Raw genomic sequence first — 12,553 nt, forward strand, 5'->3', positions numbered from 1 at the left:
AAATATAGTGTTACATAAAAGACCAAATCACATTACTAGAGTTTGGAAAGTTATTTGTCTGGTTATTATCCCAACTTCTCACAGTCCCCTAAGTCATTCTTCCAAGAAATTAAAAGGGGAAATGTGGTTTAATGGGAAAGTATACTCAGTAATATTACCTCACTTTGGAATAAGATTCATTCATAATTCTGCTAATTTAAGGACAAGCAGATTTTTCTTTTTCTCTATTAGGACCTATTTGGTTGGTCTAGCACAGACATGTCAAACACAAGGCGCGGGGGCAAGATGTGGCCCGCAAAATGGTTTCATGTGGCCCGCGAAGCCATCCTGGAAACAGTGAGGGAACGGCCCCCTCTGCCTTGGCCCTGGCCCAGGCCAGCGGAGAGCCAATGTACAATTTTGTGGTGGCCACCTACGCTGAAACGCATTCAGTCTTAGCTCCATAAGCTCCCCCCCCCCGCATGGCCTGAGAGGAACAGTGAGGCTCCTCCAGTGGACCATGCATTGGCACTTGCCCTGGTCCCACCTCCTTCTGCCAGAGACCCTCAGATCTATCCCACTCCTGCCCAGGCCTCCACAGGCACCCTTGACAGGAATGATGAAGAGCTGGCCACACCCACCCAGTAGGCCACACCCACTCCATCCACACCACCCAGTAGACTGCATCCACCCTGGCCACACCCACCCAGCCCCTGAGGGCAACTGCAATGCTGATGCGGCCCTCTATGAAATTGAGTTTGACACCCCTGGTCTAGCATGCTGTGATATCCCATGAATTGCTTCCCCATAGTTTTTTTTTTTAATATACCACAATGACTGTTCAAACACATACTAAGTCATAAACCAGAGTTTATACACCAGTGACCTGCTTTATCCAAACACATCATGGTGAACCAAGCTGCTGTGGTCTGTAAACTTAAACAATACTGCACACTAGCAACGGACTTCATATCTGAGTTTTCTGCAATTTCACCTTCATTTTTTCTTTCCCCGTCTATTTCCCCTTTTCTTCTTTTTCTGATGGAGAGTTCCATGAAGCTCAAACGTTTGCCAATCAGGTTGGGTTTTCAACAAGTTCTTATGGACAAGAGGAACACTGCCTGACCTATGAGAGACAAAGTCATCCCTTAGCTCAGAAGGGGTAAGCTGTAGGGTCTGTCCTCTGGTTAAGATTACCATGACCTTGCTGTATGTTCGCAGGGAAGTTCTTTCTTGCCCGCTCCAAATCCTGAATCTTCGCCAAGCTATGGGTGTTTCGTTAGTGAAGTCAGAAAGAGTGTCTAATTAGAGTCCCCCCCCACCCACTTCTTCCCTCTCCCTCCCTTTGTTCTTGCTTTCATTCCCTTCTCCCCTGTCCTAAATGCCTTCTTCCAGCTCGCAACTGGGCAGGGCTCCAAATGAGCAGCAACAACAACAAGAGGCAGGAGTTCAAAGTTAGCAACGGATTGCACAACTTCTACGCTGGGTGACTATTAACAAGCTGGAACTGTGGCGGCAGCAGCAACAGCAGCACCAGCACCAGCACCAAGCGCGCAGGGAGACGGCTCAGCCACTGCCCCCAGTCAATTTCCCGAGTTTGATGTTCCCCTGCTGCCTTTGGGTCTCACCATGTCTCCCTTTGGAAGGAATCTCTTAAAGACCCGCCACAAAAACAGGTAAGGCGAGGACTGAAACTCAGTTCTGAGTCCGAGTGCGCGGGTTTGTTTTCGTCGGAGGACCTGCTCGTTTCTTTTTCAGAAAGTGTCAGCCTGTCCCAGTTCAATCCCAGATCTCTGTGTATTCCAAAGATTAACAAAAGTTTTTTTGGAAACAGATGCCTCTAAAGTGATTGTGATGGGAGGGGAATATACCTTCCGCTACCCACTTTACCTCTGCTCCGCCATTGCCTGGTAGAAATGAAGCTCTCCCAAAGGAATTTCAAAACTTTCCAAAGTTTCTCTCCTCCTACGCTTGCTCTTTTCAAAAGGGGGGAAAAAAAAAGCAAAACAGAAACAAGAAAGAAGCAGGTTATAAAATCGGATTGTGTACCCAGCTGCACGATCGCTTTATTAATCTAGGCTGCGAAGCGAGCCTAGAATTGATGATTACTTCTAAAATGTCGTCCTAGATGAATGGATGGTTGCAGAATATCCCAGGTTGGAACGAAAGTTCACAACAAACGTTAAAGCGCTGCTATCTTAAAACGGGGCGGGGAGGGGAAGAGGGTGACTATTGGTCCCGCTGTAAACGGGACTCGTAACATTGGAATACGAAAAAAATGTTTGCTGACCACCTAAACTTTTCTCTTTCTGGCTACCTAAACTTTTCCCAAAGTTTGCTCGAGCGCTCCCGGGAGGAGGAGTCATTTTCCAAGGAGCAATGACTTTAAGATGTCTACGTTCTATGACATTGGGGTGATATATGGGAAAGGAGGAACCGAAGAGATACTAGTTCTCCCCATATTTGGGGGGGGGGGTCTGTTAGTTTTTCTCTGCCCCTTCCCCTGTCTTCCTATTGTGCTTGTTTCTACCTGTCTCTTCCCCCCCCCCCGCAAACCCCCACGGAAAATTGCGTACCCTGGAATTGTGTAATTATTTTTAACTGCTGGTGTTCTTGAAGTGTGTTGGAAGAAATACGTCGTGTACAATTGATGCGAGACTGATTCACCAAAGCCCTTCACCTTGGCAAAAGGGGAGAGCAAGGTTAATGTGGGAATCTCTCCTTTATCTTATTTCCTCTTTTTCTGATAGTTGAAATCCTGATTAGAGTTTGGTTTCTGTTTTGATTCTGTTGAAAAGCATGCTTCACAATGAAAACTTTCCTGTTTTCCCTAGTTAATATATTTTGATCCTTCTCAGTACCTGTGTCTACTTTGACTTTTCTTCAGCATTATGCTGGGATTCATAAGTGGTGAGATGATATTACTAGGTATATTCCAATGATACTAAGAGCTGTAGATCAAACAATATTTTGAGATGTGTTTTCTGCTTTATTTTGAACCTTATACTGGAAATAATTGATTTAAATTATAATTATGTATAAATTTACACAAGCATGAATCCACATAACTGTTGTGCACACTGGAAGTTACTTCTGAGTGAACCTGTATAAACAGCAAGGTCCAAAGACTTATACTTGGCTAGAAATATTTTGGATTACTGGAAATCTGAGTGGGACTAACCCTAACCCTTGTTTTCCTGAGAAAAGAATTGTTATTAAAGCCCAAAGAATCTGTCCTGCATTTAACTCCTTGATCACTTTTACTCCTGTAAATAGACAGGAGCATCCTTTAGTGAGCACTATACTGTAACAAATTTGGCAAGAGTCTGCTCCTACTAGAAATCTGTGTCTGGTCATTCAAGAGCTGCCAAGAGAGATGGAAAATTGATATTTTAAAGCTAGAATGGTAATGAGATCACCATTATCTTACTTTTGCTGTATCGTAACTTAATTTGGCTATGAGTAGGATTTACTTATCACAATTGTTATTGGAATGTAGAGCATCACCCTGAAATGGAGCTTTTGGATTTCCTGATATTAGTTCTAGGGCTTAGACACAAGGGATGCCTGAACAGTGCTACATCTGCAACTTTACAGATGCTTTTTGGTAACTGAGGATCCTATAAGTCATGTTTCTAAAAGTGGGGGAGCTCAGCACACTTTTGAGAATTCAGAATAACTTTAGTGAAACTGTCTTAAAAGTAAATTTAATTAAATTTAAAAATGTATTAACCAAACGTGTTAACCAAATGTATTAACCAAATGTGTTAACCAAATCATTATCTATGATTCTTGTTTACAAATCATCCTACTGCGACAGGTTAGATTCCTTTTTTCCAGATGCCTTCAATGAAGTCAAAGTATCTATACATTCTAATTGATTTAAATAAATATTGCAGTGTTTAATCTTCAACACACATCTGAGATTATACCAACATAAGCAGAAGCCTCCTACAGCAGTTCAGAAACTTGTCTTCATCCATTCTGAGGTTTTCAGTGCTGAATAGCCAAATGCTTCTGGGCAACATAGAAAGGGGACATCCTTTCCTTGACATATATTGAACAGTGGGTTGTATTGGATTATCATGGATACTAAATTTAATTATCAAGGATTATATAAATAGTTGTGATATTAAAAATTCTCAGCCATAATGTCATGGCATGCTCAATTACAGAATCACATTTATTTTTTGGTGACATGTGTTAGAATTTGCATTTTATAAGTATGGCTAGACTGTTATGTTTCTTTTAACTTAATAACCAGCACCTGAGGACATATGAGGAAGAAGAACTGATCCAGCTATTTTAAAAAAAAATGAATGATTTTAGCAGTGATGGACAGTCTAGTTTTAAAACAATTGTGTTTTTTCACATTTTGACTACACAATTTATGGGATACCTTAGCATTATTTCATTAGTTTCTGAATATATGAAGGCATGAATGGAGATGTTTTTGGAAAGTAACACTTACTTGTTTTCTGGTAAGTGATAATGTTGCTTTCCAAAAACATCTCCAGTCATGCCTTCATATCTTCAAATTGTGTAGTCAAAATATGAAAACATCTTATCATGGTAATTATCCATTATATCAAATAGAGTATTTTATTTTCACAGTTTACTTTCTCCAGAAGCATGTGACATAGCCAGCATAATCGATCCATCATGTCTTTGTAAAAGTTTCCCTTATTCTGAATGTAATGCTTACTGCCTGGCTCTCTTTATGGGACATGCTATAATTTAGAGTTATTCATAGATTATAGTCTTCTTTTTACTGGACTAAGTCATTAAGAAGGTTAGATTTTTGAGAAGGATGTCTTACTTGAAAGACTTAAGGTTGAAAATTATGCTTATCTGACTCTCAATGCTACAACAGTAAAACTTGTTTCAGATAAGGGAAGCAAATCAGGTAGGAGATGAAATGTAATGCGAGCAATCAACTATAGTTAGTTGTGTTTGTTTTCAACAGCACTTGAGGAAAAAGTGATAAGTTGAAAACGAACATGAAATATATGACTTGTCTTAGCATGAATACCATATCACTCCCTCTATTAGCATGCTCAGCCACTAAATTCTGACATACATGTAGCTATAGGAGGCCAGGACAAAAAAAAATAGTTAAGTTTGAACATGCATATCATGGAACACATGATGTACAGAAATAAATCAACTTCTCATTTCCTGCTAAACCGTAAAGGAACAATCCTTCTGATGCTGCCCAATGAAGGCCCATGTTTGCTCAATAGCCATTGAGTACTGAATGCCTGTGGTGGAAAAGAATTAAAAAAAAATGCTGAAGTGGGATGGAACCCAGAATGAAACAAGATCTGAGAATCGAGCATGACTGACTGACTAGAATCCAGAATTGGCACACTCTGCTAGGGGGAACCTGAGTTCTTGCTTCTTGTTTATTTATATGTAAATCCAAGTATTAGAGCTGGGCCAAGAGGTACCAGGTAAAACCACCTCTGAGAAGACAAGTAGAGCAGACAGAGAATTTTGCTCTCTTCTCTTACACACTGTATTTAATATAAAAATGGCACTCCAAAGAAATGAGCAATTTTTAAAACGTTTTTCTCATTAGTTAGATCTTAGCATGACTGATTTCTGAGGATCAGACTTGCAAGCATTCTTAGTAATATCTGGAAGTGAACTAATTTAACCTTCAGGAAGATATTTTGCTGTATGGCTGTATGTTGTATCTCATTCTTTAATTATCTAGTATTTGAAGAAGATAGGAAATGATTTCATTTGAGAAGAGAAAATTACATGGACTTGTGGATAATCTTACATAATCCAGAGAAAAAACAAGAATCATCTTAATGATTCATGAATAAAATACTTATATATAAATGAATAGTACTGTGAAGCAACATTTATTTTCTTATACCTGTGGTACCAAAAATAGGCCCTAAATGAAAATACTTTCTTACATATAGAGAACAAATAGAAAAAGCAGGACATGAAAATGTTTACAAATTTTACAGTCAGTATAGTAAGAAATACTCAATAACAAAAAAAGGCTGATTACAAATGGAATTGACTCATTTGAAAGTTTTAAGCGAGCAAGCAGTACATATGTCTTCTATAAAGAAACATGAATGTTTCTTCTCTTAGAAATGTAAGATAAGTCAATTATGACTTTTTAAATTTCAAAATGCCATAGTCTGTAAAACTAAAGATCACTGAAGCCCTAGGCAGAATTCACTAGGGTCTGATTGTTCATAAAACAAATCAAATTTAATTTATTTGTGAAAAATGTAACCCAAATGATTGTATTTCCATAAAAAAGAGCTAATAGTGCATTTGTGGGGATACTTACAGAACAAAGATCAAAAGAGTATTGTTTTTGTTGTTAACTCTTTAAAAATTATGTATTGTGGAAACTACCCAGATCAAAAAAGTTTCACTTTTTAAAGTTATATGTTAGAAAGGCCTGTGAACATTTAAACTACTGTAGATTTTTTAAAAGAATGATAAACTGACTGGAACATTATGTTATGAATGCAATCAGTAAAACAAGATAAATTTTATTGAATCGCACATTCTTTGTTCTTAATTTCATCAAAGGAAAGTCCTATGTGAATGTCTTCCTTTACAAATTATATGCGAAAGAGCTCAGGAACAGCTACTAATATACATTTATTAAGGTGACCAACTGTCCTCCTTTAGGGAGGACAGTCCTTTTTTTGTAAATTATGTCCTCCCTCGAAAAGTGTCCTCCTATATGTCCTCCTTTTTGATATTTGAAGACTAATCTGCAGGGCTTTTTTTTTCCTCATAGAACGCTTAGAACGGCGTTCCAGCAACTTTTTTTGATGATTTTTTTTCAACTTTTGCATGAGCTGTGCTACTCCTCCTATTGGCTTTCAAAAGCCAATAGGAGTTGCTGCTGAGCGCATCAAAGCACTTGGCTGGCAAACTTTGTACATGCAAGTTGTCTGTATTATTGTTGCGATGAATAAAATGTTTCTTTTATTTACGATATTTTTTTCTTCAATTTATTTGTGTCCTCCTTTTCATTGTAAAAAAGTTGGTCACCTTAATTTATCCTTCATATATTCTGACAATTATCAGAACAATATATAATAAATTGTAGAAATCAGTGTAGATGCCTTAAATTGTCACAATGACCTGCAACAAATATTGCTTGTATAATGGCCAAAATATGAGTTCAATTATTGACTAGAAGTTCACTGATGAATTTTTTATAGGTTTCCATCCCCTTCATGAAATAATCAGGAACATTTGTCCATTAAATAAAATTAATGGAAAGTGCAAGAACTTCTATGTGCTTTTTATAAAATGAATTAACATTTAGTGTAAAAAATAATATATAACATTATGTCAAATGGTGTCACATCATGAAATGAACAGTTTTTCATTCAATTGTCATAATTTAATTATGATTAATATGAAATCCAGATCCAGTTTTGTGTGCACATCTAAATAAATTAGATTGTGGTATAGCAAGAACTAAGATAAAAGCAGAAACATCCCCCAAATGTTTGGGTTCTTAAATCCCATCCATAACTTCATTGTATTGTATTGGTGGGGGAAGGGGAATGAAAAACTCAGTGCATTTTAAAAAAGAGCTCATTGTAGTGAATCAGAAAAGAGAAATCTTCTATAGTGATGAACTATTAAATGGACTTTAAATGAGGCCCTCAGTTTAGGTTCATATAAACACCTTCATTGGATTTTATTTGTGTTGGCACAAAAGTACTTTATTTTGACAGTCAACAAATAATACTTAAATATATATTGTGCATTGCTTTTAAATACTCAAGTGTTCTGGTTTTAGTGCCATTTGATGCCTACAAGTCTCAAGCTGCTTGAGAAGATTAAGGGCACTTCAGCTAACTGTGGCATAGAATTTGTAACCACATTAATTTGAATATATTTATGCCCTTAACATGTATCAACTTGCCTCTTGATAAGAGGTTGGAGTTCATTACTCCCCCTTTCTTCTGTATGGTCTTAATGAACACATTGATATATTCCTGAGCATCTGACAAGTGAACTGTAGGCCATGAGATATTTCATTCTGAATTTAAACTATTGTTCTATAAGGAGCTACAAAAATTAAGATCTAGTGCATTGGATCATATAATAAGATTGCAAATTGCATATAGTTGAATTATAAGTACTTTGTTAAAACAAACTATAAACTAGACCAAATCAGAATTGAAATCCTTCTAGATGGTATGCCAAAGAATGATGAATTCTACTTGAGTGGGTAATCCATATAATAAAAATAAACTTCCACGTTAGGAGAAGATAAAGGTATCCTTGGCTAATGGATATAATTGATCCCAGAATTATGGTTGTAAGTCATTGTGGTAGTTAAGCTGGTTCCCATGTGACTGCATCCAATTTTACTTACTTTGTGGTAGTTGTTAAGTGAACACAGTGGTCATTCAGTGAACGTGGTGGTCATTAAGCAAATCTGTCTTGTCCAATGGATTTTTTTTTTGTTGGAAACTGTAAATAAATGCTGAAAACCAGCAAAAATGTCAAAACCCAAGACTGCAGGAAGCTATAAATGATTGTAAAGGTGAGCCAATTGCCAAGTACCCAATACAGTATGCAATTGCATGACTATGGAGGGAGGTGCGGCCATTGAAACTTTAAAATCAGGTTGTAAATACCCTTGGGAGAGTCCGTCATAACTTTGAATGGTCACTAAGTGACCATTTGTGAGGACTACCTGCATATGAGTGTTTCTCTGTACTACAGGCTGAATATTGAAAAGCTGAATCGGTAGCAAAGCAGACTTCTGCTTGAATCTGTCCTAGTTTTTAAACATGGGATCATAGGTTAAAAGATAGCAACTCCTTTAGGCATTAAGTAGCTAAATATATTCAGAAAATTATTATTTACTCACATCACAGGGGACAAAAGTTCTATGAACACATAAGAATAATAAATACTTAAAGGTATATTTTACAGACATTATCTTAATCATCATAATAATGCAAACGCTGTAATTAGAAACATAATGCAAACATCAATTCTCACCGCTTCCTTATGAATTAGAGAGGCAACCATCAATTAATCTCAGGTTACATTTTAAGGCTGTTTCATTTAGATAGGACACCAAGAGTGGAATTCTGTATTCATTGTCCATACATTACTTCACCAGGATTTATGAAAATGTTTAAGAAATAGTTGAAGCCAAAGTGCTGAACAAAATTATGTACCAGTGGACAGCCAGAGAAATGGGGATTATAAATAAGGAAACAAACAAGTCAGTATATTCTATTCAGTTAGGATTCAAATTTAGATTCAGAGCTTCCTGGTTCATAGTGTTTTATTACTAGATAAACTATCTGACATGCAGATTGCATCTTCGTTCTAAGAGTCTAATTATGATGTCAGAATAAATATTTAAGACATTACTCTTCATTCTTGAAAAAATATTAACTAAATTTAATTGAATGTTTCATTGAGGATAACTGATGTGTTGCAGAGATACATTATGGGGAGGGGATATGTAAAGAATTGGGTTTTTTAATCATCAAACAGGCATTTACAGCACTTGATAAATTGACTTGTACTGAAGCTTGCAGAGTTTGCCATGTAGGGACCTGAGGGAGGGGTCAAGGGTGTCATCAGTCTTAAGTCCCTTCATACCTACCTAAATCCAGCCCACCTTGAATTTCATTGGCTCTTACCTACCACCTATTTGATTTGACCATTAGTAGTTCAGATTCTTGCAGAGGGCATATGCTTTCTGATTTTCCATGCTTGACATTGTTATCAATAATTATAATAATATCAAAGTATTATTATTTTGCATGTACATTGAGAGCTTATGCATTCGAGACAAAATCCTTGTGTGTCTAATCACACTTGGCCAATAAAGTATTCTATATTGATTACACATTAAAATAAGAGTCTATATCTCTTCCTTTGAAATTTCCTATATTTCCTAAAAGAGGACACAGGTGAGCAATGGAAGAGAAAACAACTGCTCCTGTAATTGTATGTACCAAGAGAACAACTAGGGGGAAATGATTCAGCTTCTTCCACATCAGGTATACAAGACATGAGAGGGGAGAATCAGAAGATTCCCAAGGAAGGGCTGTCTGCCACCTGATTTATAGGATACCCTGTGGACTTAAAAGGAGTTGCTTGGAGAAGAGGGGAGGGAAAGAATTATTTGTTTTCATAGCCCACAATCTATTTCCCCTGAGAACTCAGGAGGGAAGGATGAGTCTGAAGAAGGTGATGTAATCAGTGGTGGGATTCGGCCAGTTTGCACCACCGGCAAAACTGGTAGCTAATTTTTTATTGCCCAGGCTCAGAATGGACTTCCGGAAGCGGCATCCACATAGAGAACCAGTTGTTCACATATTTGAATCCCACCACTGGATGCAATGGAATGTATAGGTGACTTTGAGGTAATAGAAAAGATCCTGACTAGGAAACAATCGGACAAGAGAGGCAGGAGCCTGTAGTTACATAACAATCAGACAAAGAAACTTAAGGAAGGACCCATCCTAAAGGAGCAAGCAGATGAAGGGCAGGAAATTTGTATTTTCAGAGTTGCAAGATTCTGTTAATGTAGCTTTACAATAAAGTAGATTTAGCTCAACTAGTTGTGTTTTATATCTGGTTTACCTGGGAAGGCTGACAAAGGGGTAGCAGCTGGATAATCCAGGATCAAAAGGGATGAATCTCAGCTGAAGTGGGCATTAATTCAATTCTATTCTCAACCAAAATTGGTCAGAGGGACTGCATAGGAATTTACTTTGCACTGACTTAGGAGCTTTAGGTTTTCTCTTGCAGTTGAGTATCCCAGTATTTTATTTTTGTGATCTTGGGGACTTGATAGGTTCTTGTATCAGGTCTAATTGTTTGTGATTCCTGGAAGGGCTCAGATAGCTTTGGCATTGTTGCCTTAGAGGAGCTTAGGTTAAAGGATGGAGGACTCATCCAGAGTGTTATGATTAGTTCAGGAACTATTTTTATATTGAGGAAAGTTTAAAAGTTGATAAACTTAATAAATGACATTTTCCTTTCAAGAACAGTACTGAGACATCTTTGTTACTGTGATTTTGTAAGTATACCTGTATAATTCACAATTTTATGAACAATGTATAATTTCCTTAAAGCTTTCACATATTCACTGTAATAGCAGCAACCAATAATAGCTGTCAATGCTATTAGCTTTTTATTATTTCTACAACTTATTTCTACAATTTGTAGGTTGTCCAGTTCCCAGAGACCTCAAATGATTTACAATTTAAAAAGAAAAAAAATATGAAACGAACTGTGAAACCCAAGATATGTGAAATACACATATAATAAGCAAAATGCCCATCTGACATAGGTTCAACCACCACCCTGTCTCAAAGCCTGAAAATGTAGCCAAGCTTTTAATATCTTCCTAAATATCATTAAGATGGGAACCATAGATCTCTTTATGTTTTGTTGCTTTCAAATATTTTTCTTACTTGTATAAAGCTTAGAAGATGTATGAATGGGGTGGTTTACAAATAAACAACAAAGAACATGAAGGAACAGGATTTTGTTATCAAGTTTTTAAGTGCATAACTTCAAACCATTATATTAGGTTTATATAAAGCAAGATGTAAAACAGACAAATTAAATTGCAAAGTATTAATACAGAACATGTGCCATGTTAAATGGGAAAATTGATCAATGCATGACTGATGCCAGATATTAGGAGATCTGGGAAACATGACAAAAGGTAATATATAAATCTAATTAACAAATTCATCAAAAATGACCTGATAGCAAAAATATCACTTTCTCTGCATAAGAAAGGAGGATCTTTTTCCCCCACACAGATGAATATAAGGAGTAAGAAAATATTCAGAAAGATCTTCAGTATGAAATTATGTCTGTGTAGACAGCTTTGCACTAATGGAATTTGATGGCATCACTTGATATGCTAATAACATTCATAATTTGTGGAATATTAGAGCATTGCTTCACCTCTTGGCTATCTGTCTTTGTTCATTTTGCTGATGTTGCCAAAGCCAAGTTCTTTTCCAGTTATATCAACCCTATCCAGTTACCCTTTGATAGCTCAAGTGAGATTAATTCAGATTTGCTTACCACAAATCAGACTAGAGTTGTTTGTTGCTTTACAGGTATTTGTACCTGGTTAATTAGATACCAACTATATTAAATTGAACAGCAATCCCTTAATTTCCTGTGAGCACTAAGAAGTTTTTTTTTTTCCCCATAGTTGTGGAGAAGATAAGTGGTATATATGTTAAAAAGTACTTGGCTGCTGTCTGATTCACACTTACTTGCACTGTCAGATGTCTCTTGTATACTTTAAAATTCATAGACAGGCTTTACAATTGTATATAAGAAAGAAGTCAGCCTTGGACATTTTCCCACAAATCAACATGGTAGAAAGTTTTTTAAAAAGATAATTCATATGACATTTCAAACAAGAGACATAACTCTGAAAATAAATGTACTGTTAATTATTATTTATCATTATGTTCCTTGATGGCAAGCCACACCTCTTTTTCTCCTATGCTTACAATAATTACACATTAGGAATTTTCTATAGAAAATTTTTGGTCATTTT

The 12,553-nt window shown here is 36.7% G+C and overlaps 1 protein-coding gene across 1 annotated transcript in view; it reads left to right on the plus strand.

The window, feature by feature from the left end:
• Positions 1-1,374: 1,374 nt before the first annotated feature.
• Positions 1,375-12,553, plus strand: part of RASSF9 (Ras association domain family member 9) — a 54,062-nt gene continuing 42,883 nt past the window's right edge. Inside the window, exon 1 of the mRNA XM_039365170.1 lies at positions 1,375-1,655. Coding sequence (XP_039221104.1) covers positions 1,609-1,655 — 47 coding nt within the window. The 5' untranslated portion in view covers positions 1,375-1,608. The remainder of the gene's footprint in view (positions 1,656-12,553) is intronic.

Source organism: Crotalus tigris, unplaced genomic scaffold (genome assembly GCF_016545835.1).
Source record: "Crotalus tigris isolate CLP2741 ecotype Arizona unplaced genomic scaffold, ASM1654583v1 scf7180000019971.1508617, whole genome shotgun sequence".
NCBI lineage: Eukaryota > Metazoa > Chordata > Lepidosauria > Squamata > Viperidae > Crotalus > Crotalus tigris.